Source organism: Alosa sapidissima, chromosome 12 (assembly GCF_018492685.1).
Source record: "Alosa sapidissima isolate fAloSap1 chromosome 12, fAloSap1.pri, whole genome shotgun sequence".
In the NCBI taxonomy this organism is placed as follows: domain Eukaryota; kingdom Metazoa; phylum Chordata; class Actinopteri; order Clupeiformes; family Clupeidae; genus Alosa; species Alosa sapidissima.
In genome coordinates, this window is record NC_055968.1 from 20,979,277 (window position 1) to 21,007,050 (window position 27,774).

The 27,774-nt window shown below is 45.8% G+C and overlaps 1 protein-coding gene across 1 annotated transcript in view; it reads right to left on the reverse strand.

Annotated features, from left to right (window-relative positions):
- Positions 1-432: 432 nt before the first annotated feature.
- The window catches only part of notch2 (notch receptor 2), a 47,677-nt gene continuing 20,335 nt past the window's right edge, over positions 433-27,774 (reverse strand). The window contains exons 4-34 of the mRNA XM_042056386.1: positions 26,882-27,232; positions 25,840-25,962; positions 25,442-25,675; positions 24,757-24,912; positions 24,238-24,423; positions 23,550-23,663; positions 23,005-23,118; positions 22,508-22,741; positions 19,705-19,815; positions 18,839-19,031; positions 17,310-17,455; positions 16,909-17,022; positions 16,139-16,258; positions 15,623-15,775; positions 14,793-15,021; positions 14,341-14,542; positions 12,364-12,517; positions 11,882-12,066; positions 11,519-11,651; positions 10,916-11,158; positions 10,520-10,632; positions 9,271-9,791; positions 8,612-8,953; positions 8,310-8,452; positions 7,963-8,167; positions 7,525-7,609; positions 6,718-6,880; positions 6,060-6,379; positions 5,398-5,545; positions 5,104-5,201; positions 433-4,382 (exon numbers count right to left, since the gene is read on the reverse strand). Of these exons, the coding sequence (XP_041912320.1) occupies positions 2,901-4,382; positions 5,104-5,201; positions 5,398-5,545; positions 6,060-6,379; positions 6,718-6,880; positions 7,525-7,609; positions 7,963-8,167; positions 8,310-8,452; positions 8,612-8,953; positions 9,271-9,791; positions 10,520-10,632; positions 10,916-11,158; positions 11,519-11,651; positions 11,882-12,066; positions 12,364-12,517; positions 14,341-14,542; positions 14,793-15,021; positions 15,623-15,775; positions 16,139-16,258; positions 16,909-17,022; positions 17,310-17,455; positions 18,839-19,031; positions 19,705-19,815; positions 22,508-22,741; positions 23,005-23,118; positions 23,550-23,663; positions 24,238-24,423; positions 24,757-24,912; positions 25,442-25,675; positions 25,840-25,962; positions 26,882-27,232 (7,115 nt within the window). The 3' untranslated portion in view covers positions 433-2,900. The remainder of the gene's footprint in view (positions 4,383-5,103; positions 5,202-5,397; positions 5,546-6,059; positions 6,380-6,717; positions 6,881-7,524; positions 7,610-7,962; positions 8,168-8,309; positions 8,453-8,611; positions 8,954-9,270; positions 9,792-10,519; positions 10,633-10,915; positions 11,159-11,518; positions 11,652-11,881; positions 12,067-12,363; positions 12,518-14,340; positions 14,543-14,792; positions 15,022-15,622; positions 15,776-16,138; positions 16,259-16,908; positions 17,023-17,309; positions 17,456-18,838; positions 19,032-19,704; positions 19,816-22,507; positions 22,742-23,004; positions 23,119-23,549; positions 23,664-24,237; positions 24,424-24,756; positions 24,913-25,441; positions 25,676-25,839; positions 25,963-26,881; positions 27,233-27,774) is intronic.

The window sequence follows — 27,774 nt, forward strand, 5'->3', positions numbered from 1 at the left end:
CAAGCGTCTTGGAATTAAAATCTGTCTTTAAAGTGCGGTCAAGTGACAGCTCTTTATTTTTCCAAAATGTATTTGATTTATGGAAATTATTTCGCGACCCACCCCTCGGCGTCGGCGACCCCCGACCCCCACTTTGGGAACCCATGACGTAGACTACACCACTGCTTTGCATTTTTTGTAGTTTGTCATCTTGGTATGCATATATTTGTAGGTTAATACAAAACCAAGGTCAACCCAAGAGCATTTATATACTGTTTGCTCTAAGGCATTTTCCAAAGCCCACAATTAGAAAGGCCAGCTGGTATATCTTGTGAGGCTCTTCATGAACTTGTTTCAAAAAGGTGTCACTATCTTACTTACTTAGCCTACTTGAATCTTATTTGCTTAATATCAGTTATGAAGAATGTACCAAAAGAAAATGAGATGCTTGGGTAGATCCTAACAACTTTATTTGTTGATTCAAATATAAACGAATCATTTCCTCGCTTGGTTACTTTGGACTTGTCCATTATTCACAAGGTTCATCAACTGTTGTACCAACGCGAGAGATCTACTTCATATAAGACATACACATTTATATAGCTTTTTATATATATACCGTATATATTTGGTTAACAAGGTTCATGAACATTTTTAAAAAGTTTATTTACAGCATTAAAAAAAACAAAAGCCTTGCATAATATTTAAGTGAAAACACCATGCTCTTTGAGCCCTGCTGATTCGATCATGGGGTTAAGGGACCAGGGGTCCTAAAGGCACAGAGATACAAATCAGCACACTTTGACACCCTTAAAGCAAACAAGCATAAGTGCCACAGAGAGAATTTGTAGGGGTCGGTTGAGTTTCATCTACACACGTGACATTCAAGGCATCTGATTTGACCAACTCAGAGCAAAACTGGAAAAAAAAAAATATGCCACGTATAAACAATAAGACCAAAAATGTAATGCTATCCTTTTACACATTCCTCTGCTGTTTCGTCTTCTGATTTGGGGTTTGCAGTCCCCTGTGTACCGTATATGTGTATGATTTCTTTTTTTTTTTTCTATAGTGATAAGTTTGCCTTGACAAAAGTGTGTGTTAGCTTTGGGTAGGTACAATTTAACACTGACCCTCTGGTTTGTTTAAAAAAGAAAAAGAAAAAAACAATAACCACACAGGACATAACAAATCATTCAAATCAATCTCAAGAAAAAAACACAAAATACTTGTAGCAACTACACTTTTTTGGATTGTATCTTCAGGATTTTGGTTGGATGTTGGGATGTTGGTGTGCTGTGCTGTGCAAAGAAGAAAAACTGATTGTACAGTGTCACGAAGACACTCCAAAAAGCAAACACCATGAGGCATGAGAACTCCCCATGGTACAGATAAATCTCTAAGCACAATATCTTTTTTTGTTTTCTTTAAAAAAAATCAAAGAATCGCAAATAGGTGTACAATATAGTGGAAAAACAGAGAAGACTAATTGATTTGGGAGAAGAACCATCATTTCAGAAATTAAGAAAATAAAGAGACAGTTTAAACCGATGAGAACAATAACATGACAGTATACAGGTAAAACAGTAACAGTAATTACAATAATGGTGTTCGTAAAAAGACACAGTGCCTTTGGCATAAACTGTCGTGGGACAATACTAACATGGCAACCGTTGCTTCCAGTTGTCTCAACTTACATTTCCTCACCTCCAGCTTCCAGAATGTCATAATCTTGTTCAAAAATTCAGTAATACTTTGATAAGCCAACTGCAAATCAATCAATCCGAAAATACAAATCACATGATACAATACCACTGCCAAAACGAGACTTTCACTTCTCCATTATTAGGTTTTGTTGACTTTAGTGCCAATTGAACAAGGTACTGGTAGCCATACCTTCCTGTTATCCCACCTCTCTAAAGCACAGGCTGTACAAAAACACAGTAACAGAGATGCCAGGCCATTTTAGAGAGATACTTATAAAGACAGGAAACGTGAAGTTCAAACGATTTACACCACAGTTGAGCTTAGAACCACACCTTCGACAGCTGTGCCTGTGTGCTGTTCTTTGTGTGCACCTCTTCCTCATGGATGCTCTTTTGAGCAAAATCTAAATTCACCTTAGACAAAACCATAAATCACCATACAGATTCTATCTGCTGAGAACAGTAAAAGGCAGTTTAAGCTTCAAGATAACATCTCTCCTAAAGCAGGTTGACCCATCATACAAAAAAAGACACAACATCATTAAATTAACAATAACCCAGTACACAAAGAAGCACTAGCAACATTTGACTTAAAGACATTACAAAACAATGATGAAACAAAAGCTTTCGTTGACCAAATATCCTTCAAAATGTATAAAGCCAAAGTAAAACAGCCCACCAAGGGCAGTAGAAAATGTCCCTTGTTTTGGTGGCCACAGTTATATCACTGTCCGTAGATGACACAATAATCTCCTTTTGATCGTGGCCACGACTTGGATTTCCAAGCATCATCCATCCGTTAAGGTCATTAGTTTCAGCCTTTATTAGTCCTGACTCCTTTTTGATGATTGTTTATGCTGTCCCACAGGCCCGGACTTGTTGGACCTGGCTGAACTGACGAGACGTTCTAATCCTAGCTGGTTATACTGGATACATTTTCTTTCATTTTTACTTGGGCACAACAAGCAGTATTAGAAGAGATTCAGTAACTACATATACACACGCACATACACACACACTACCAATACTGAAGTGCATAGCAATAAAAGCATTACAAATAGACATCGGAAGAGACAGTAACTAGTGGATATAAGATTAAGACAAAGGAATTTCCTTTAAAAAAAAAAAAAAAGGACCAAAAAAGGAAAACACTGTAGTTTCCACCAGCAAGCTCAGCTGACTCGAGCTAAGCCGAGCGGCGCGCAGTCTGGAGTCTCAGGCGTAGATGCTGCTCCGCTGCGGCTGCTGGGCCTGCGGCGTCTGCGGCTGTGCGGGCGGCTGCAGCTGCGCCTGCTCTGGAATGTGTGTGTGGCAGGGCTGGGCAAGCGCGTGCACATTCCCCAGCGGCGTGGGGCTGGTGGTGACGTCCGACCAGTCCGAGTTGGAGTGGGGCGAGGACGAGGACCAGGGGTCGGGTGACTCAGGCGACGGGGTGAGGTAGGGGTGCTCGCTGGCCGGCTGCGTGGGGTGCCCGGGTGTGGTGCCCTCCGAGCCGGTGTTGGGGTAGCTGTGCTGCGACGGCGGCGTGGGGTACTTATCCACGGGGCTCTGCAGAGGCTGGTACGGAGGCAACTGGCGGCCCTGGCCCTCGACCATGCCCATGGGCATCGCGTGGCTGTGCGAGTGGGCGTGGGAGAGCTGGTGGGCCATGCCGTGCGACATCCCCACGTCGGGCATCGGGTACATCTGGCCACAGTGCAGGTGGGCCGAGCCCTGTTGGGGGCGGCTCTGGCCCTGGCTCTGCATCTGCCCAGGCATCTGAGACTGCTTCAGCATGGCCTGGCCCCCGCCGGGCATCATCTGGAAGGTGACAATTGGTGGCAGCTGCTCGCGGCTCATGGTGATGTTCATGGGCGTGAGCAGGCCCGGGCTGTGGTGCTGGGACATGCCGTGGTGCGAGGCGCCCATCTGGTGGGGCATGGTGCCGAACATGGTGCCCCCGCCACCACCGTAGCCGCCGCCGCCTCCATGCTTGCCCATGCCCACCCACTGCTGTTGGCTGGCCAGCATGTGGCTGACCGGGGGCAGCAGCTGGCGAGGCGTGGGGCTGCTCAGCAGCGGTGGCGACGTGGCGGCTCCGGACGCCGCGGCCGCATCACCGGCGTACGAGTGTGGCGACTCGAGCGAATCCACGGGCGACATGGTGACCGAGCTCTCCGACAACCCAGGGCCCTTGGCATTGGCGGCAGCAGTGGCAGCATTACCCCCCACGGCTCCTCCTCCCCCTCCTCCCCCTCCTCCTCCCACGGGCACGGCTGCTCCTCCTGCAGGCCCTTCCCCTCCGGCCGGCTTCTTCCTCCGCTTGGCCTTCATGTCTTTCAGCTCTTTGGGTCCACCGCCGCCCGGTCCTCCAGCGCCCCCGCTCACCTTGGCGCCGGCTCCTCTTCGGTTCTTCTTGCCCTGCGGGCCGGGCCGCATGCCCATGAATCCTCCGGCGCCGCCGGCGCCCCCGCACACCATGGAGGAGTGGCCGCCTCCGTTGCCACCGCCCAGGTGGTTGGGGCCGGCGTGGGGGCTGTGCACCAGGTTGTACTGGTCCAGCAGGCGCACGATGTCGTGGTGCATGCGCTCCTGAGCGGTGTCGCGCGGCAGCCGGTCCAGGTGGTCGGTGATGTCGCGGTTGGAGTAGTGGTCGAGAAGCACCTGGGCCGCCTCGAAGCTACCCTCCCGCGCTGCCAGGAACAGAGGAGTCTCCTCCTAAGAGATAGGACACACGGGGGGAAGAGAAAGAGAGAAAAACACATGTAACAATGTTTGTAATGTTTGTATATGTCTTTTTATTATTATTATTATTTTTTTATTATTATTATTCCTGTGGATGCTTGCATATGATTTGCCGTGTCAATAAAGCATATCTGAATTGAACTGAATTGAATTGAGAGAGAAACATATGAGTGTCTGAGGTCACAGTTGGAGCTTTGAGGTACCTGCAGGCAAACGTCCTCCCTGATAGCTTGTGAGATGCATCTGAGTTTGCTTATGTAGCTGACTGCTAAAGCGGAGGGAATGTTGCCAAGAACACTACCTCGCTCAGTTTAAAAATGGAACACAATCACAGGAGAGCTCTATAAACCACCCATTTGACATTATGTCTGCAAATTGTGTGGACATGGACTCTTTGACTAACTCAGCAACTAGAAGGCACAGATTTGCCAAGTAAGGTATGCTGTTCCACAGAAATTCTGACTGGTGGATAAAAAATGACACCCCATAAAAGCCCTGTAGGATATTTTTGGGAAACTTTTTATATTTCTCCAGGTTTGTTTGAAGAATTGCTGAAAAATCAGCAGTTTCTTTTACAGAGGCAAACACTGACCTTTGCAAATTTTGTATATATAAATATATCTCAGACCTGAAGTAAAACAAAGACACCTGACAGGCAAGTGAGAGCAGCATTACTGTGGACCTGCAAGCTCACCTTGTTGTCCTGCATGTCTCGATTGGCTCCATTTTTCAGCAACACCAGAACGGCCTCGACGTTGTTGACTGCGGCTGCCCAGTGCAGAGCTGACTTGCCTGAAATGACACAGAGGGACAACACATCAGGGTGCTGACCAAGATAGCATCCAGAGAGAGAGAGGAACAGAGAAAGAAAAAGAGGCAGAGAGAGAGAGAGAGAGAGAGAGAGAGAGAGAGAGAGAGAGAGAGAGAGAGAGAGAGAGTGAGTGTGAGACACACAAATACATACATACAGACAGGAAGTATAATTTACCATGATCATCGACAGCATTGACGTCAGCATGGCAGTGCACCAGTTCCTCTACCATGCCCTCCACGGCAAGACGCGCTGCCAAGATGAGGGGTGTGGTGCCATCGTTCATGCGGGAATCAAGCTCAGTTGCACGGTTACGGATCAGGATCTGGACAGAAGATATACACCCGTCATATAGGCTACTGTAGTTGAAACATGGAAAGCGCATTACGAGAGTACTACGAGAGACTACCAGGTTGAAACCCCCTTGTTCACTCCAAACACAGCTCGTATCTCTCTATGCAGTTGACTACATCTGAAAGCCTGACATGCCTCTACCATGAAGGAAATCAACCATGAAGCTGCATTTCTCAGTCACACCTAGTCAAAGAGAGAGGCAAACTGATAGCCAAAACAAGCACAACTGAGGGTCCTATTTATAGGAGGGCTGGGTGAAGGCCTGACACAAATACTCTTGTCGAGCCATTTATTAACATGCGTTTTTGCACTTAAATACTGTATTTTTCATTGTACTCTTTTTGTTCCTCCTTTTTGTTCCTGTCCAATGTATGTTTTTGCATAGACGCAGCACGGGTGGAAGGTCAAACCATCTTTACTACTAAAGTGCAGTAAATTAATGAAGTCAATCCATTTAAAACAGGAGCAGGGCAGCTGCCTCTCACCTGGAACACTCCCTGGGCATCAGCAGCCACAGCGGCATGCAGCGGCGTGCGGCCCATGTTGTCGTGAGCGTTGGGGTCGGCGCCGGCGTCCAGCAGCCTCTTGGCGGCATCGGCCCGGGCGTAACGGGCGGCCAGGTGCAGGGCGGTCTCCCCAGTGCGGTCCGTCTGCGCCATGAGCGTGGCGCCCTGGGCGATCAGGTCGCTGATGACGTTGGAGCCGGCCTCGTCGGCGCCGCTCTCCTCCTCCTCATCGCCCAACACGCTGGCGCACTCCACACCGCTGCTACGTAACGACGCCAGCATGAGAGGGGTGAAGCCGTCTGGAGGAGATACGCAGGGACCAAAGGAGAAAATGACATGGCTGAAACCGCTTTAATTTCTGTTTTTTTTTTGTTTGTTTTTTTAAACTGCTTTTGTTTCTGTTTTTGTTTTGTTTTGACTTCTGTTAAACAACCTTGAGTGTTGATAAAGGGGCTATAGAAATGTAACTACTCATTATTACTATTGTTATTATTATTATTATTATTATTATAATAATAAATTAGCAGAATTGCCCCAGTGCCTTTCTTAGGAGATCTATCCAACTCCTGTCAACTACATATCTGGGTAGCTGCTTACATGCTATAGGGTAAGCAGCCGTACGTGATCGTCACTGTACCTGGCCCTTTGACATTGACGTCCAAGCAGTCCATGTCCAGGTCAGCCTGTGGGGGCGTGAGAGTGATGTCCGCGGCCTTGCGGTGCTGCAGCGTCCACTCCCTTCTGTCCACTGCACCGTCCATAGGCAACAGGGGCTTGTCCTCCATCTGAGGAGTGGCCATCTATGGAGGAGAGAAAGAGACAGAGTAAGGTCAGACAGGGAGGGGGCCATTTTTTTAGGTGTATATTTGAGGGGGGGTGGGGGGATATAGAGTGAGGCCAGATATGGAGGTGACCATCCAGGGGAGTACAGCACACACGGCTATTGTCTGGAGTGGACGTGGCAGAGATAGCGTGAAGGCCAAGGACCTACGCTAGCATGCAGTAGTCAGAAAGTCATCGGTTCGATTTCTGGCTGCCACTGTTGTGCCCTTGAGCTAAAAACTTAAACCCTGGTTGCTCCAGGGAGGCTGGCCTCTGCACTTAGTGTCTTTAAGTGGCTTTGGATAAACGAGTTAGCTAAATGCATTAGTAACTAATTAACCAATTAACTAATTTACCAATGCAATCTGTACAGTTTTTTATTACCAGTACAATTATGTATATAGTCTTTAACCAGTGAAATCTGTACAGAACCATTCCTGTTCATAACCAGCGCAATACATGTTTATATTCTTTTTATATTTTTATATATGTGTATTTTTTTTTTTTACTATTTATTGTTCCTCATGAGTCAACAGCACTTTCAATCTCGAAAAAAGTGGCAATGACAATAAAGACTATCTACTATCTATTATCTAAGAGCACATCGGACTGAAAGACGTACCCTGGGCTTTTTGGGCGGATGCTCCTCTGGCCAGCACTGGTCCTGGCTGCCGTCCAACAGACCATCCTGGGGCTTTTGCATGTTCCTGCAGCAAGGGGGTTATAGGAGACAGAAAACTCTATTAGAAAAGTAAGGATGGTCACTCTGATGTAATACTCCTCCTGTGTGTGTGTGTGTGTGTGTGTGTGTGTGTGTGTGTGTCATGGCATAACCCTTCAAAAATCGAGTTTGGGGTTTAACATATGTATATATACCACCAAAGCAGAAAAAGTAATATGTAACTAAAATAAATACAGCTAAAAATGCAAATAAAGTACATTTGTGCTGACTGCAAATCTATACTGTGTTTGCCAGCGTATGTATGCATGTCTGTCCACATGCATACATAAGTGTGTACAGAGAGGTGGGTGTGTGTTTCTGCCAGACCCTGACACTCACTTGAGGCTGAAGTCGTCCTGGCCCACGGGCTCGCGACGCTTGCTGTTGTTGTTGGCCAGGAATCCGTCGGGTAGCCACAGGATGCCGTGCTTGCGCTTCCTCTTGGCCGCCAGGACGCCCAGCACCAGGATCACCAGGATGATGGCCGCCGCCACCGCGCACAGGTACAGCCACTGCGGTGGGTGGGGCGACGCTGTGTGATCACCTAGGAGACGAGACAAGGTGAGACGACGTGAGAACATGTGGAATATGACCCAGCACATTTACTAGCCAACATGACATGAGGAGGGAAAATATAGAAAACCGCCCTCTTGTACGTTTTTGAAAGCAATGACTAAGGAACTTACTGTCGACTTGTACGACGGGGTAGAACAGGCCGGATTTGAGGTACTCCGCTGCGATGAAGGAGGCGGCCAGGTCCGTGCTAGAGAAGCACTCCTTGGAGCTCTGTGCGCACTGGCGGTTGTCGATCTCCAGGTACACCTTGGAGCTGCAGAAAAAATACCAGACAGACAGGTTAGCTTTCCGATGATGCGGGAAAAACCACAGCATCATGTGCACAAAGTAACAGCTGAATGAACATGTGCTAGAGATAGTTCCTGGTGATGAGTAGATTGGAAGGGGGGGGGGGGGGGGGGGGGGGTCATACCCAATGGCGTCCTTGGAAACCTCCCTCTTGCCCCGCTGCTTGCCCCGGCCGCTGTCGTCTGCCTTGTCGTCGCCGTAGTACGGGAAGATCATGGAGTTCTTCTGGTCGTCCAGCTTGACACGCACGTTGGTGCGGAGCAAGGTGCTGAGCGTGCGCAGGAAGCCCTTGAGGTCGCGCTTGAGCTCGTTGGGCTGCAGCAGCACCACGATCACCAGCGTGCCGTCTGCCAGCTTGGGAGGCACGTCCTCCGAGCAGTCCAGGCCGTCCCAGCCGCACGCCTCTGTGTTACAGCCCTGGTTGCAATAGCCGTTGGCATAGTGATCCTTGCAGTAGTCATCGTACCTGGGAGCGATCAAGGAGATGGAAAAAGACATTAGAGAAACAGAATTGAGCGGTGTAACAAAAGGGGTACCAAAAAAATAAGTGGGAGGACAGAAAGACTAGCAAAGAAACCCCCAAAAAACTTCAGAAGTTGCAAGCTACAAACATGATTGGTAGAATCTTATGGCATCTTTTTTTTTTAAACGCTTCATAAGTTTTGAGATGTTATGAACAATCCAGGTATATAACTAACAAATGGGGAGAGCACTTACTGCTGTGTTCTATATAACTTATGAACACCAAGCATATTGGGGACCACAGTGGAATAAGTCTCTTACTTGCACGGGCTGGGTGCCTGGCACTCAAAGTTGTCAAAGAGGCAGCCGGGATTGTCGCACTCAGGGTCGCAGCGGCCGTTGCGGAAGAGGTCCCAGCAGTGGACGGGCGCTGTGCAGTTCTCCCAGGGCTTGGGCCAGTGCAGCGAGCAGTCGCCGCCGTCCCACGAGCACTCCTGGTTCTTGCACTGCTGGTCACACCAGCCGTCCCCGTATGTCTGCTCGCACTGCACGTACGGACAGGACGGCTCAGGCGTCGGAAGGACCGGCAGCCGCTCACAGTGCCTTCCCTGGAAGGGATGCGGGCAACGACAGGTCACCTGGTTGCGGTTGAGCGGGTCAGGCACGCACGAGCCACCGTTGTGGCACGGGCAGTTCTGGATGATCTCACAGCGGGCACCGCCAAAGCCAGCCGGGCAGCGGCACTGGGGGATGCCGCCTGGCTGGCACGTGCCTCCGTTCTGGCAGCGCAGGTTGGCACAAGTGTAGCCCTCAAAATCACCACAGTTGAAGCCATTGAAGCCCTAAAAGAAAAAAACACATATGTTAAGAGTCTTCCCCTAACATCTGAAATGAAACCTAAACTTTTTACAAACTGAAAGACAAAGAAGGTATTATTGCTCTCTAATACCAGGTCTCTAGTTTAAGTTCAATCCAGACAGAGCACTTGAGGACTGAAAAGAACCCTTCATACCTCAGCGATGTTGTTTCAACCTCTTTGATGCAAGCATGAAGAAAATAAGTAATAGTTAAAAGACGGATAGAAAAGTGTCAACGGCCAAGCTACTGTTACTATTATTATGTCATTCCTCAGACATCATGACAAGGTGAGCAGAGAACACACATGCACACACACGCACACATACTCACAGGAGAAATTAGCATAGCAACCACAAAGCAACCACAAAGCAACCACAAAGCAACCACAAAGCAATCACAAAGCAATCACAAAGCAATCACAAAGCATTAATGAGCATGCAGTGATGTCCCGTCAAAGGCCAACAAATCTAGCCTAGCTGGATGTGAAAACCACTAAATGCCGAAACCCAAAACAAAAAGAGCAAAGCAGATGAAACTTCATGCTTAGTCAGGAAACTGATGACTCATGGTTAAGCACTGAGTCAGGGTTGCAGAGTTGCAGAAAGGTAGAGTAGAACACTCAACAGAAACAAAAGAACAGAGAGAGAGGGGAGAGGAGGGAATATGTGTGTGTGTGTGTGTATGGGTGTGTCTGTGTGTGCAGCATACTCACTGGCTGACATCTACAAGTGTATCCGTGGTTGGAGCTCATGTTCATAAAGCAGTCACCGTTGTTGTGGCATGGCTTGGACAGACACAAGTCCACCACAGATTCACAGTGCCGACCTGTTGGGGCAAGGAGGACAGTAGGACATCAGAGCAGGTGAGATCACCACAGTGACGGTAAATGTCCAGGCTTTAGATACATTGCAGAGAAATGGCTGAGCTGACACTTTTGATACTATTTGTACTACTTGATTCCTGGCTGCCACCATTGTAACCTTGATCAAGGCACTTAACACTAAAGAGCTCCACGGAGACTGGAGCCCTTGAAAAAAACAAAAAAAAACAATTTGACATGGTCACAGTCAGCCCCTGTGGTCAGAGGCGCACAGGGCTCCTGACGTACCTGTGTAGCCGAGGCGGCAGCGGCACTCGTAGTCGTTAACCTGCTGCACACAGTCAAGGCTTCCTGGGGCGTAGCAGGGGCGCGACAGGCACTCGTTGATGTCGCCTTCGCAGTGCTCCCCGGTGAAGCCCGGCCTGCACGAGCATGTGTAGCGACCGATGCCGTCCACGCACGAACCGCCATTCAGGCAGCGCTGGCCTTTATCTGAGGCACAGTCGTCCAAGTTCTCTTCACACTGCGCTCCTGTGAGACACACAGAGGGAAGACGGGAAATGAGATGAGAGAGGGAAAACATTTGAGAGTAACCACTGCCGTTTGGATTGACTATGACATACTATGAAGTTTGACTAATAGTACGCATTATAATATGAGCATGTTGTTTTATCATGCATAATATTTGTCACTGATAACAGTCTTTTTCACATTTTTCAAATGTTTGTCATTTTGGACTAAAGTATCTTGCAAATACTTTCACTTCTGAACAAATACCTTAACTTAAACTTACTACACTATTAAATAAGTAATCCTGAGGAACTACAATACCAAACAATCATGTCAGTGGACACTAGAGGGAGACTGGACAGCCGTCCACCAGCAACTCACCTCGCGTGCCAGGAGGACAGGAGCACCTGAAGTGGTTGACCAGGTTGTGGCAGGTGCCCCCATTTTTGCAGGGATCGGACTGACACTCGTTCACGTCGTATTCACAGTGCACCCCCTGGAAACCAGCTTTGCACTGAAACGGCAAAGAGAGCGGCTGTTAGATATAAGGAGGTCAACTGTTTCTCTACTGACATCCAAAGCAACTCTGATATAATGCATTTTCTAGACAGCCTATTCCCTTGTATGGCAGAGACTGGAAAAAAGATTTATTTCCCAATCTCAAAATTCGACCCATTCAGTACTTCAGAAAACACCTCTAGAGCCAATCCTGAGGTCAAGGCCTGAAACTTGGCATGTCCTTACCGTACACGTGTAAGCGTCCTGGTAGTCGATGCAGGTGGCGCCGTTGCGGCAGGGGTTGGACAGGCACTCGTCCACCTCTTTCTCGCAGTAGCTGCCCATGTAGCCCTTCTGGCACTGGCAGTGGTGTGTCTTGCCCGTGTCTTCGCACCTCCCGGCATGCTGGCACACTTTATCTGCAGAGGTTCCTATCCAAAAACAGCAAGATCATCAGCAATCGCTGTGCTGCACTTTCCTGTGCCTAAATGGCCTGTCTGCCTATTCTGCCAGCTCATTTCCTGTTATGTATACCAAAAATGTTTCTCTTTGTGCTATTTTGGCACGTTACTGTAAGCACCTTGCATTGCAATTCTGTACGAAAGGCCGTATATACATAATGTTTGATCTGATTTGATTTCTTCATCCTGTTCTGAAAACAAACAAACAAACAAACAAACAAAAAAAACAGACAGATTGACTGGATGGCAGAGAGAAATGAGTGTCACCTCTCTGGGTGGCGATGGCCTGGCATGAGATGTTGGGCACGTCGCAGTAGACGCCTGACCAGCCCTCGGGGCAGCTGCAGCGCCACATCGTTTTCGACTGGGAGCACAGGCCGCCGTTCTGGCACACGATCTTGCTGCACACATCGGCCATGTACTGCCACAGAGAGAACCAAAGGGGAAACGGTCACACTCTCAGTTACAAAACAGATATTAGCTTGATTTGGTTTGCTGTTGTCTAATTCACACAGATAGATAGATAGATAGATAGATAGATAGATAGATAGATAGATAGTCAAAGTCTGCTTTATTGTCAATTAGATAGATAGTCAATTAGATAGATAGTCAATTAGATAGATAGTCAATTGGGCAGCCGTGGCCCACTGGTTAGCACTCTGGACTTGTAACCGGAGGGTTGCCGGTTCGAGCCCCGACCAGTGGGCTGCAGCTGAAGTGCCCTTGAGCAAGGCACCTAACCCCTCACTGCTCCCCGAGCGCCGCCATTGTAGCAGGCAGCTCACTGCGCCGGGATTAGTGTGTGCTTCACCTCACTGTGTGTACACTGTGTGCTGTTTGTGTTTCACTAATTCACCGATTGGGTTAAATGCAGAGACCAAATTTCCCTCACGGGATCAAAAAAGTATATATACTTATACTATATACTACAATTAGATAGATAGATAGATATAGTCAATTAGATAGATAGATAGATAGATAGATAGTCAAAGTCTGCTTTATTGTCAATTAGATAGTCAATTAGATAGATAGATAGATAGATAGATAGATAGATAGATAGATATAGTCAATTAGATAGATAGATAGATAGATAGATAGATAGATAGTCAAAGTCTGCTTTATTGTCAATTAGATAGTCAATTAGATAGATAGATAGATAGATAGATAGTCAAAGTCTGCTTTATTGTCAATTAGATAGTCAATTAGATAGATAGATAGATAGATAGATAGATAGATAGATATAGTCAATTAGATAGATAGATAGATAGATAGATAGATAGATAGTCAAAGTCTGCTTTATTGTCAATTAGATAGATAGTCAATTAGATAGATAGATAGATAGATAGATATAGTCAATTAGATAGATAGATAGATAGATAGATAGATAGATAGATAGATAGATAGTCAAAGTCTGCTTTATTGTCAATTAGATAGTCAATTAGATAGATAGATAGATAGATAGATAGATATAGTCAATTAGATAGATAGATAGATAGATAGATAGATAGATAGATAGATAGTCAAAGTCTGCTTTATTGTCAATTAGATAGCCAATTAGATAGATAGATAGATAGATAGATAGATAGATATAGTCAATTAGATAGATAGATAGATAGATAGATAGATAGATAGATAGTCAAAGTCTGCTTTATTGTCAATTAGATAGATAGTCAATTAGATAGATAGATATAGTCAATTAGATAGATAGATAGATAGATAGATAGATAGATAGATAGATAGATAGATAGATAGATAGTCAAAGTCTGCTTTATTGTCAATTAGATAGTCAATTAGATAGATAGATAGATAGATAGATAGATATAGTCAATTAGATAGATAGATAGATAGATAGATAGATAGATAGATAGATAGATAGATAGTCAAAGTCTGCTTTATTGTCAATTAGATAGCCAATTAGATAGATAGATAGATAGATAGATAGATAGATAGATAGATAGATAGATAGATATAGTCAATTAGATAGATAGATAGATAGATAGATAGATAGATAGATAGATAGATACTTTATTGATCCCAGGGGAACACAGGAACCAGTTAACCAAAGAGGAAGAGACTATACTTGTCTGTACTATATAATATGATGCAGACTGCTGTATATACTGTGAATACCTATGTAGGCCATGGGGCTGGGCCTACAGCCCTGTGTTGCACTGTTTAGCTGTGTATACAGTTAGTCAGTCATTGGCTGTATGAGCGTGGAGCTTCGCTCGTGGTCGTACGCACCTGGCAGTTTGAGCCGGTGTACTCGGCAGGGCAGGTGCAGCGGTAGGTGCCCACGTCGTCGGTGCAGGTGCCGCCGTTCTTGCAAGGCTGGCTCTCGCACTCATCAATCTCCTTCTCGCAGTAGAGGCCACTGAAGCCCGTCCGGCAGCGGCAGGAGTGGGTGTTAATCCCGTCCACACAGGTGCCGTTATTCAGGCAGGAGCTGAAGAGAGAGAGAGAGAGAGAGAGAGAGAGAGAGAGAGAGAGAGAGAGACCGAGAGAGGGGGGGTGGGGGGGGTGAGGGTTGAGACGTGGAGTGTGAGGCAGAGAAGGGACGCAATTAGAAAATGCACAGCCGATCAGCTCAAATGAATTATTATTATTATAAGGACGGGACACAAGAGCAGCCCAAGACCAAAGATAGTCTGTTCCTGTTTAAGTCCACGCTGACAGTACACAAAAACTGACTTTACCTCTCAGAGCACTGTGGGATGCTGTGTTCGCAGTTCTGGCCGTGGAAGCCCGGCGGGCACTCGCACGTGTAGCTGTTGGCGTAGTCCTTGCAGTTGCCGCCGTGGCGACACGGGGAGCTGGCGCACTCGTTTATGTCCTTTTCGCAGCGCTCGCCCATAAAACCGGCGGGACACATGCACGAGTACCGCCCCACTTTGTCAACACAGGTGCCTCCATTCAGGCAGGGGTCTGAGAAGGAGTGAGAGAGAGTGAGGGAGGATAAGAGAGAGTGACCATCGGCAAGCCTGTTTCTATTCTATTCTTATTCACGCAAAGTGCAAATTTGTCATTCACACATCTTTTATTATCCATCAGACCTGTTGAGGTATGTGTGAAAAGAAACAAAACACGCAACGCAAGTGAGAAAGCCAGAGGCAAAGACACAAATGGAATGAAGAAGTGGCGCCATATAACAGATGGGAGTCATATATATCATGTGTTTTGTATAAATCATCTTGTCTGCTCCTATGATTATCCTAATGTTCTCATCTCTTTATCTAGCTGGCCTCAGACAGACAGACTTTAAGGATCTGTCCAAGGTCTGTCCAAGGTTTGTTCCTGTAAGGGAGCTTATTCTTGCCCCTGTCACCTTGGTGCCTACTGTAGTCTAGGCTAGGCTAGGGAGATTGAGGTTTATGTTCAAGCCTGGCTAAAAGAGAGCCTGAAGACGCACACCTACGTAACATCGCCATTATTAAAATTGAATATAAAACTGAAATGAACTAATGTACTGAAAGAGAGGGAGGTATGAAGGAAGCGTGTGTGTGGGGGGGGGGGCTGCTGTACTCACTAGGTGCGCAGTCATCAATGTTGTTCTGGCAGTTATGGCCACCGTAGCCAGGTTGGCATGTGCACATGTAGCTGCCGGGTGTGTTGTGGCAGCGGCCGTGGTTCTGACACGGATTTTTCCGGCACTCATCCACGTCCTCTGTGCACTGGGGACCTGCCAGGCAGAACCAACACGTGAGAAAAAAAACATACCGGTAATCACAGAACACTGTGTGCTGCAGGTGAGAAAACAATGTACTAACACATCATTTTTGTCCCCTGCTTTAGTGTGTCCATTTGATTTTCCAAATATCATTGAATAAAAAAAGTACAAACTATTCATGCCACTGAAAGCATCCTAACTGTATAGCATTGTTTCAAACGTGCATAAAACCTTAGCAGACAATGTGTGAAAAATGTACTGACAGGCACACTGTCCACACTGTCTACTATACTAACTAATACATTAGTATAATATATTATTATTATAATATACTGCCATACTAAAACACACACACACACACACACACACACACACCTTGCCATTCTTTGGGACAGCGACAGGTGTAGGAGGTGTAGTCGCTGGAGGGTTGACACTCTCCTCCTCTCTGGCAGGGCTTGGACTCACACGGAGCCAACTCCGTCTCGCAGTGTTTGCCTGGTGATCAGACACACAAACCAACGTCAATCACATCACAGTAAACAATGTCAAGCACATAAACAAACCGCTCAGAGAAGTGAAGGAATGACAGATTATATGGACGACGACTCCGACAAATGGTAAAAGGTATACCTGCAGGCCACCTAGGCTGACCGGAGGCATACCAGAGCAAAATACAGCCCCATATGATGTACCCCACCTAACAACTAACATCCCACATTTACCCTTCACGTTTATTGGCACCCCTAGCAAAGATGAGTAAAGCAGGTAAAAATTAAACTATGAAAACAATGAGGAACATTTATTCTGAGCAGAAAAATCCTCATAAAGAAATAAATATGTTAATAAGAAATATATAACAAAAAGCCCATGTCACATATATTGGCAACCCAAGAAAATCTTAAACAAAATTTAACTGAAACTTTCCATTTGTATATTGAACTTCCTTAAGGTAATCATAGTGCTCATGAAATTTGGTTGGATTTTCAAGGTTAGATTTTCCCTCATTGTTCCCGCAAAAATGTTCAACCTACAGTACATATCCATGAATAAAACTCCTTGCCAATACTGCAGCGTCGCATTTTCATGATCTAGGCTAAGCAACATTACGAGCATTCCAGCGAAATAGATCACATTCGGCTGCTCACCTGTATAGGGCAGTGGGCATTTGCAAGTGTAGCCGTTGATGGCATCCTCACAGGTGCCCTGGTTCAGGCAGGGGCTGGACTCGCACTCGTCTATGTTGATCTGGCAGTTCACACCTGAGGAAGGAAAGGGAAGGGAGAGATCATTTACAGTTATGGTCTAGTGTAGTATAATCAGATTTATGTTAACGTACATTTGTGGAGATGAGCTTGAGGAAATGAGGCAACATGTAAGTGGGTGTAGATCGCAGCCTTAATGGAAGCTAAATGTATCCATACATCTCCTCCCCATAGTCATATGCATTGTGAAGTGTTCGTTTCTGACACCTCTCTTTCCAACGGTTTCATTAGGGAGGTTGGGTCAAAGGTGTGCTCGGTGTCCAGAGGAAGGGCCGGCCGCATACCTGTGTAGCCAGGGTTGCACCTGCAGGTGTAGGTGTTGGGCCCGTCGGTGCAGGTGGCTCCATTCTGACAGGGGTTGGACTGGCATTCATCTTTGTCCTGCTGACAGTGTTGCCCCACCCATCCAGGTTTGCACTCACATCTATACCTGTGTGGGAAAACACACACGCACACACACTTGGGGTTACAAGAGGTCAACAGCCTGTCAATCAGAGGAATTAGTTAAGCAGAGAAAGTTGTAACTGAGACATAGGGGCACAGGCATGACGGGTTGGCTGTGGGTGTCAGGGTCTGCCCCCAAGCAAATTCTTAGCCTTTCATGCATATTATACATCACTTACGAAAGCTGTTAGTGCCAATAGCATTCCTTTCTAATGAGCATTTCTTTCACTTTTTCACAAGACTAATTGCAGCATATATGTAGCATCTAACCATCATCCAGGCAAGGATGTCTGCCTCATCTACCCATACTCATAGAAATAAAAGCTAATCACCACTACTAGACTGACTGTCTGACGGCTACTTAGTCGAAGTGTTATGTCAAAGTGCACAAACAAGATAAGAGGATCATTAAGATAACATTCAGGAAGGAACTCATAAATATAAATAAATCAATAAAGAAAGACAGCTTTCATTTGAGTGTGTACAAACTACAGGCAAAGTGGGACGGGCCAAAAAAAAGAGAATGGTGCTTTATGTTGTACGTAACAATTTTGTTGTGCCGTAATTTTCCAAACTATTAGCCAAGGTTTATACATTGATTTTGCTCAATTTCTTCAGCTATGAGGTTAACACACGGGGCAGTTAATATAGTATTAATATGGTTTTGTTTTTTTAACTTGCATAAAACACTGTCCTGCCGTTTATACACAATGTGGCTAATACACAGGAAATGACTGTATATATTTGCTACACTGTTTAATACATACCCTACCATAGGTGTGCTATAATGTAGGGGAAACTGACCAATCAGGTTGCTACACAGCTTCACACAATTAAAAAAGTTCCAGCAGCTTCGCTCAGTACTGTTAACCAGCTAATATTCAGGTTAGAATGCATATGATATATTGTACGACTTGAGCAAAAGGAGAGTTTATCTGGAATTACTGGTGCTAGTCTCCTTGATCTTATTATATATCATTATGTAGTTCTGACCGACTGGCTGCAGTGTTTCATCCGGAGCTCATATGAAGAGTTTGGTTCCAAAACGCTATATCTCCATTTTTGAAAACATAAGTCATGTTATTCAATTGTATATTTCAGGTACTGTGTTACATTCAGGTTCAATTGTGTATTTCATTACTTGCAGAACAAAATGTAAAAAAAAAAAAAGATGTATGAAAATCCATTAAAATGGAGAATATAGCGTTTCAAATAATAGTTACAGTCCTTAAGAAGATTTCTCTCTTTCACTACCTTTGGCAATACTGTTAAACAGTTGAGCTAATAACCATTTGATTTTAATTTAAACATGACACAGAGCTGGTAGAGTACAAGCAGAGGAAAGACCAGTAACGGTCTGCTTCTTTACCCGTCCTGTTGCTCCACACAATCTCCATGTCGGCAGGGCAGCGGGGCACAGTGGTCCGCCCCTGAGTGGCACAGGGGTCCATGGGTGCCAGGCGGGCACAGGCACTGGAAGCCGTTCACTTTGTCCTCACAGGTGCCACCGCTGAGGCACGGGTTGGAGCTGCACTCGTCAATGTTCACATCGCATTTCTTCCCTGTGATGTAAATACACACACACGCATAAATTTAGTCTTTTAAATCAAAGCTTTTTTTTTTTTTTATTGAAAGCAGCTTATACTTGAGGGGCAATTCAAGTGAGTAGCTGATCAAGGAAGGAACGCATAGCAGGTCAAGGTATGCATATCCAGAGAGAGGGAAAAAGTAAAAGAAACAAGTCAGGCTTAACAGGCAGGCTGCACCAGGCACATAAATGAAGAGTTTTGTTTGTGGAGCGTGTGCTGCAACAATTAGATTCCACTACAATCAATGGAATTGGCTACGCCTGACGTGATAGCGGCTTGTACATTGAAAAAATGTCTGGGGGGGTGCATGGCCACAATCGGATCCATGTGCCCGTGTGGACCTGGGTTTGAGTTTGACCCAGGTCATTTCCTTGATCCCACCCAATCTCTCTCCCACTAACCTCCTGTCACTCTCTTCACTGTCCTATCTGATTAACGGCATAAAAGCCAAACTAATATTTTTTTTTAAAAATAGACCAGTCTTCTAAAACAATTTGCACAAAGTGCAAATTGCAAACTACAAACAGACCTGGTATAACCTAGCTGTAACAATGGGGAAGAAATTTACTTCACTTGGTGAAACACTAGGAGTTCTGAGATTAACTGTATAAATCAACCAAGGCTCTGAGAAGTGTGACTACTGCACCTGTGTAGCCTGGATCACAGACACACGAGTATTCATTGATTCCGTCTTGACACTCTCCATACATACAAGGGTTACTGGCACAGTCATCGTAGTTGTTTTCACAGTTGTCGCCTGAAACAAAGTCAAAAAGGAAAGAAGATAAGCACCCAATCTACTGGACTGGATGTGATGACAAACTCAAGAAACAAATGTTACCTTAATACCTCTTACCTCTTATGACTGTTTTACTTAAATTGTTACCTTAATACCTCTAATACTTCTAGATCTTATAAAAAAGCATGGTACCAGGTATTTCACCCTTTTTAATCTGTCATTCTTATATGAGTCAGACTTGAAATACTACAAAGTCAAAACAGAAACATGACTAATATGCTTTGCTATCTGCATGATAAGCAAACAGTTGGGGGAGGCTACTTTAACAGTCCAATCTGCTACATAGTTTCCTTGTATCACCACAAGGACGGCAAGCTGCAGTTCAGTCTCAGTCCAGCGGAGGGAGTGCTGAGGTCAGTAGGATAAATATGGGAAGTGAGGGTGGGCGATATAGCTCAGTTAGGAAGAAGATGTCCTGAACTGACTCCAGTGTGTGTGTGTGTGTGTGTGTGTGTGTGTGTGTATGTGTGTGTTGTGTGTGTGTGTGTGTGTGTTTGTTTGTGTGTGAGTGTCTATTTGTCTCTGAGTGTATGCCCGAACATGTGTCTGTAGCATTGTTCAACCGGGGCTTGGCAAACCAATCCAAGGTGGGCGAGAGAAGCATGCACAGCAGAACTGCTGCCGTGGGATCTGCTTGGCCAGTACCATCCCAGGTAACACACCCACCTAGGGCCGTGTGGGTTGGTTGTGGGCTGACAAGTGGGCCCCCATCTGGGCTACCCAGCCGGGGCCAAGCTAATTTGTCCTCTGGTTCCATGGTGGTTCACAATATAATGGTATAAGTAAAAGTTTTCAAAATTTTGCCAGATCGCATTTTGCCTTGTTCCTATTGACATTTTGAACATCTGTAACAAAAATTGAGCCAATAGGATGCCAGTAAAGGGTGGCACACTTTTTCACAATTGCTCAACCTAAGAATGCATAACTTTCGCAGGAATCAGAAACTTGAACAAAATAAAAGATAAGTATGGTCATTAATAATCTCTCCCTGTACTTATACTAAATGAGTAAGAACATTAGAAAAGTTCAAACACTATTCGCTGTATGATGACTTTGTTCTTTTTGATACTTTATCTCTGTGTCCTTGCACAACACGGAGCAAAAAATGCTTTTGGTCTTCGCTTCGCACAGATTGTTGACAGCGTTTAATAAGGGCAATACCTCTCTGCGCTGTCGTTGATGACCTTCAAGGAATTGTCTTTTTGACGCAGATTCTCATCTGTGAGAATGGACAGGGTTCATCATCAGGGTTACTTCTGCCATCCATTTGGCCTTCAGTAAGAACCTCAAAGAAGTGGATTGAGCAGCGAGTAACTAGGCCAGAGATGGTAGCTGTACTGCTCTCGTGGAAGAAAGCATCTTCCCAGGGCGTCTTTAAAGATTTCTCAGCATTGTCTCTTTTTCTTCAACATCAACACAATGTAACAACAACACGTTACATTTATTTAGCGCTTTTCTCAATACTCAAAGCGCTTCACTGGGAAGGGGGGACCTCACTAACCACCACCAATGGTGGTGAGCTGAGCATCAAAAAATGCCAGGGCGACGAGTTCTTCTGACAGATACCACAAATGTCATCCAATGCTCTTCAATGCAGCATCTGCAATGGTTTTATTCGGATACCAATAAATCATGTATTGTGTATGTGTCAATATTGTGAAAAAGTGTGCCACCCCTAAATGTGCAGCAATTGACTCCATTTTTGGTACAGATGCTTACAATGCCAATTGGAACAAGACAAAATGTGATCTGGCCAAATTTGGTGAAAATTAATTTTGTGAACCACCCTAATGGTGGCCCTACTTGGGTAAGCCCAGGTGGGCTGATGATGGGGCCCATTATGGGCTCCATGTAGGGCCCACATGGGTAACCCAGGATTCACCCATCTAGGGCCTATAGGAATCTGTCCAGGCATTCAGATTTACTTAGTATTGTAACATCAATGTTAATGGAAAGTCATTTTGAGGTAAAAGACCTCAAAATTAAGTCTTGACATAAACATTTTTGAATATGCTGTTCCACAGTATTCAGAAGCATTAATTGTGGAGGGAAACACGTGACATGGAACCACTGATACTTTGTGCATGCTTAATACCTAACACACTCATGGTGGGTACAAAGCATGAATCATCTCAAAGCATAACATTAGATACAACTCCAAATTCTATGTTTAGTAACTCTTCTCAGTGTTCTTGCAAAGGCTCAAACCTCAAAACCAAAGGCTCAAAGAGCTAAACCATGTGTGAGGTCTTACTGGGACACAAAAAAGTGCACCAGAGCAAAGCAATGTGTCTCTGTGTCGAAGGGTAGCGCCAAGGGCATCTGCGCATGGGTGTGTGTGTCTAATGAATGGCCGAGAGGATTAATTCACCCAATCTAGCAATGCTAACCGAGTTAGGCAAAAACATACCAGATTATTTTTAGCACTCAATGTGGCCACTGTTTTCCGAACGAAAAGCTCTTAACCCCAGAGTGGCACGTGTTGGAAAGAATTGCGAATGAAACATTCCGAACTTGTGTAGCCAATTAGCACTTCTGGCCGTTATGAATGGAAGATCTAATTGGCTGTCTCATGAATGAAACAGAGGGCTGGTACAAACGCGACAGATGGCATGGGGGCAGCTGGGGCGGACAGGGCAGTTGCTCTCACCGGAGGTTCCCGTCGGGCAGACGCACTGGTACTTGTTGACCAAGTCGACGCAGCGGCCTCCGTTCTGACAGGGGCTGCTGTGGCACTCCTGGATCTGCATGTTGCAGATGGTGCCCATGTAGCCCGGCTCGCACTCGCATTTGTAGGTGGCGATGCCGTCCTTGCAGACTCCATGGTGGCAGGGCTTGGGGTTGCAGTCGTCAATGTTCTCCTCGCACAGCGACCCCTTGTATCCTGTCAAAGTTAACGCAAGCAAGCATTACGTTTCCAAATTTGTCCCTTTTATCCAAAATGAAATGACTTTGTAACAACTCACCAGTTTTAAACAACGACCCTTGTATGGTAAAATATTACCAGCTACTCTATATTTTCTACACTGCTATACATTACAATTAGTATTACTAAATATTCACATTCTTTATTTGAGGTGTCAGAGGAGCCTAACCCAGGATAGGTCTCTCATATGGGAAAAAAACCTTTTGGCGTGGCACTCTTACCTTCGGCACATTCACAGTCGTAGCCATTGGGCCGGTCCCAGCATTTGGCACCATTGAGGCAGGGTGTGCTGGCACATTCATCAATGTCAACCTGACACGTCTCACCGGTGAATCCTGCGGGAGAAGCTTCGGCTTTAGTCTCACGTTATGCAAGCCACAGACAACTTGTTCAGACATAGGACAACACCGCACAGATAACAATGATAAGAGTTTACAGCTTCTCAAACCCCTAAGAATGAGTGACAGTGGGAGGATGCGTCCACAGGTATTTATAAAATAGGTGAAAGGCTAAGGAGGTCTCTTGCTGGGGTTCTTGCTTTGCCAATGATTTTGTACTGTATTTGTTTCAAGACCAATAAAAAGAATTTTGGAAAAAAAAAGAAGAAAAAAAAGACGAGACCGGGGTGATGTTTACAGGAAAGTAAAAGTCTTGATTGTTGGCTTTGTAGTGCGCAGGTACCATCTGATAACTGTTAACGTCCAGGATTGGGTCAAAGAGAGTGAGAGAGATAAGAATAAAGAGATAATGAGTTGACGGTGCCGACCTTGAGGACAATCGCAGACGAAGCGGCTGACTTCGTCTCTGCACTTCCCGCTGTTCAGGCAAGGAGAGCTGTTGCACTCATCAATTTCGATTTCACAGTGTTCGCCTTCAAAGCCTGATGAAGCAGAGAGAGAGAGAGAGAGAGAGATAGAGAGGGGGGGGGGGGGAGAGGGAGAAATAGAAAGAAAGAGGGGGATAGAAAAAACAAAGGAGTAGTGTGGTGAGACAATCTGTTTGGTTACACATGGCAAAATAAAATGTCTATAGACCCTTTCAACAAGGTAAACAAAAACAATGCTTGAACATTCTATTTGGACCCCAATCTACTTCCTCTGCATTAAGATAACATATGGAATGTTAAAAAGGAAGCCTTGTGGGGCCAACTATGATGCTGATAATGGAACTCTCTTGAAAGGGTCCATAAATATGAATGTGTGAAAATGTGTTTGTATGTGACAGAGTATGAATAATGTGAGGTGGGAGTATGTCCATATATATTTGCACAGAAATCCATGTGTCAGTTTGTTTCCTCAATGAAATGAAAATGACATCATCATTACAAAGTGTTTCATCATAAAAAATGAAACCACTTGTCATCTTTAGGCAGACTCATCTACACTATAATAAGTGTGTATTTGTGTGTTTGCGTTTGCATGTGTGTGTGTGTGTGTGTGTGTTTGTGTGCGCACCTGGCATGCAGATGCATGTGTATTTTCCAATCTGGTCTAGGCAGGTGGCATCGTTCTTGCATGGGTTGGACAGGCACTCGTTGACATCCTGCTCACAGCGTGGCCCTGTGTATCCCTGGGCGCAGTTACAGGTGAACGAGCCCTCTGTGTTCATACACAGCCCATTGTGCTCACAAGGGTTCGTACCTGAAGGGAGGGAGGGAGGGAAGGAGGGAACACTCCAGTCACACAGTGTACGAGAGATCAGACCCATATACACATACAACCACCGATGTGGTCTGCTGCACCCTAGCTACTCAAGTCTCAATGAAGATTCAGATTATGTATTAACACAGTATTTAGTTTATTTTAAGTGTAACTATACGGAGAGGAGTATACACTGCAAGTTGACGGACAAAAATCCCTGCCCTTTATCTGAGTGCGTGGTCACTCTCAGATAAGAAAGCTTTGTGTGTCTTTGTGTGTGTTTGAGTGTGTGTGTGTGTGTGTGTGTGTGTGTGTGTGTGAGTGCGTCCTCACCGATGCTGCACTCATCGATGTCCTCGTAGCAGGTGCTGCCCCTGTACCCTGACTGGCACATGCAGTTGTACATGCCGTTGATGGGGTTGGAGTGACACTGAGAGCCCTCGCGGCAGGGGCTGCTCATGCAGGCGTCAGGTATGTGACACAGCAAGCCTGAGGGAAACCACAGCAACAAACAACGTCAGTACCTGTATCAGCGGCTGAGCCCACAGACAAGGAGTCATTTCAACATTTCAACATTTCAACGAAATTGCGCAAACGCAACTGGCTATTGGGGCAAGAGCATAGGTTCATGTCAATCATAGCTGCACACTAATTCACGGATTGGGACAAATGCAGAGACCAAATTTCCCTCACGGGATCAAAGGAGTATATACTTTATACAGTACTCGTAATAAAAAAAAAACACGGTTATTTATGAGACAGACAGAGTTTAACTGCTATAAAGGACACAAAGCTAACGCAAGTGCAACATTGTAGCGAAAACACAGCGTGACATGAACATAACCTAGTGGTGCAGTGGAACCACTATTATTGGTCACTGTGGAGTGTGGACGCTCCTAACATTACAATTACATTTGCCTTTATAGTTATCGTTCCCGGCCCTTAAACCGCAAAAACTATGGACGCTGGTGTGCAAGCAGACACACTGAATCAGTGACGCCGTGAGCCTGCAGTCTACCTGTCCTGCCGTGTGGGCACACGCAGATAAAGGACGCCACGCGGTCCACACAGGTAGATCCCTCACTGCAGGCGGCCACGGCACAGTCGTCGATGTTCTCCGAGCAGTCCGGGCCACTCCAGCCGTTGACGCACACACAGTTGTAGCTGCCCGGCATGTTGTTACATGTGCCACCGTTCTGGCAGGTGTTGGGCTGCAGGTGGCACTCATCCACATCGTCTGTGCAGTACTGACCTAGAGAGAGGAATTGGAGAGGGAGGAGGAGGAGGAGGAGGAGGAGGAGGAGGAGGAGAAGGAGGAGGGAAAGAAGAGAAGTAGAAATATTAAGGAGTTAATAAAGTTTGAGCACAGAGAGACAAATGTCAATAAAGAAAGTATACTGAGATATATTCATATACCTGTCCATTCGGGTGGACACTGGCAGTTGTAGGTGTTGACTCCATCCATACAGGTTCCTCCATTCTGGCAGTCATGGGAAGGGCAGTCGTCGATGTTAATCTCGCAGTTTGTTCCATTGAATCCTGCCACAAACCCATGTAACAGGTCATTAAAATAAAGACATTAAGAAAAGATAAACTCACAAACCTAGACAGTCTACACACACACATTGAGAAGTCTCCCAGGACTCATTAGCTGTGCCTGAGGGTGTGTGTGTATATGCATGCCTGTGCGGGCATGCCTGTGTGTTCTGCCCGCACAGCAGGCAGTGCACACACAGAACAATGCCAACTGTTGCAACTCGAGTATTTTAATTAGAAACAGCAGACAGACGGGCAGAGAGGCGGATGAGGGCAGCAGGAGGAGCAGCTTCACACCTGTATCCAATCTCTCTCTCTCTCTCTCTCTCTCTATATCCCACCATTCTCTCTCTCTCGCTTTCTCTCTCTCTCTCTCTCTCTCTATATCCCACCATTCTCTCTCTCTCGCTTTCTCTCTCTCTCTCTCTATATCCCACCATTCTCTCTCTCTCTCTCTCTCTCTCTCTCTCTCTCTCTCTCTCTCTCTCTCTCTCTCTCCACTCTCTCTCCACCCTCTCTCTCTCTCTCTCTCTCTCTCTCTCTCTCTCTCTCCTCTCTGTTTTTGCTCATTGTCTCCCCCCCTCTCTCTCTTTCTATTTCTCTCTGTCTGTTTCTTTTTCTCTGTCTTTGTCTCTCTTTCTATTTCTCTGTCTCTCACTTGTATTCTTGTGCGCTTTTGGTTACAGTTGTCTGGCAGCTGTTCCAACCAGCTGAACGTCTGGTTATTGTGAACGTCTCCTTCATGCAGATGGCTATAACATTGTCTTTCTCTCTCTTTCTTTCTCTTTCTCTCTCTATATATAAATAAATAATTTCTGTATCCGTCGGTGTGTGTTACGTGTTGAACTTCCTCTCTCCTTTTCCCCTCCAGATTTCTTTGCCAACTTTCTCCTTCCCTTCCACTTACGCCATCAGCCCTCACCTGGCAGGCAGTGACACTGATAGTTGAAGTCGGAGGTGGGTCGGCAGGTGCCTTGGTTTTGGCACGGCGTGGGCGCGCAGGGCTGGTAGGGGGTCTCGCAGTGCCGTCCGGTGAAGCCCTGCGGGCAGCTGCACTGGTAGGAGCCCAGCGTGTTGATGCACTGCCCTTTGTTGTGGCAGACCGGCGACGACGCGGAGGCGTCGGCACACTCGTCCGTGTCGTTCTCGCAGTGCGGGCCCTCCCAGCCGGACGGGCACGTGCACGAGTATGCGCCGCTGGACTGGACTGCGCAAGTGCCACCGTTGGCGCACGGGTTGGAGACGCAGCTGTCCACTTGCTCACAGTCGTGACCTGTGTGTGTGTGTAGAGGGACAAAAGCAGAGCGGGCACAGGGGTCAATAGCAGGAAAAACCACCCAACACATCACAGGCCCACAAGTTACAGCCAAATCATTAAACCAAATAACTGCTCATCATTTGTTTGATGATTGTTTAACAACTGCTCGATTAATGAGGCTTACTGGCTTCAGTAATAGTAAATTCCAGCTCATTGCAAAAGAAATAGCGCCATTTAGTTCAGAAAAAATATAAAGTTATGTACACATTCAAGATTTGAGGAAAAATAATGAAATCATAGACTTGATATAAACATAATCATAAATCTAAATCATTCAGTAAATCAATATGTTTACCAAGAAAGTAAACTTTTTTTACAGTTAGCAACAAACAAATAAACAAATCTCCTGGCAGGAGGCGAAGCAGCTGATAAAGGCTTGGGAGGATTGGGAACAACTCTTGTAAGCTCATGAGAAACTGCAGGGTGGTGGCAGTGTGGCAGTGGGAACTCTAATTAAGTATTTCATTGGAGGAGCAGAGTGCCAGATTTAGGCCATT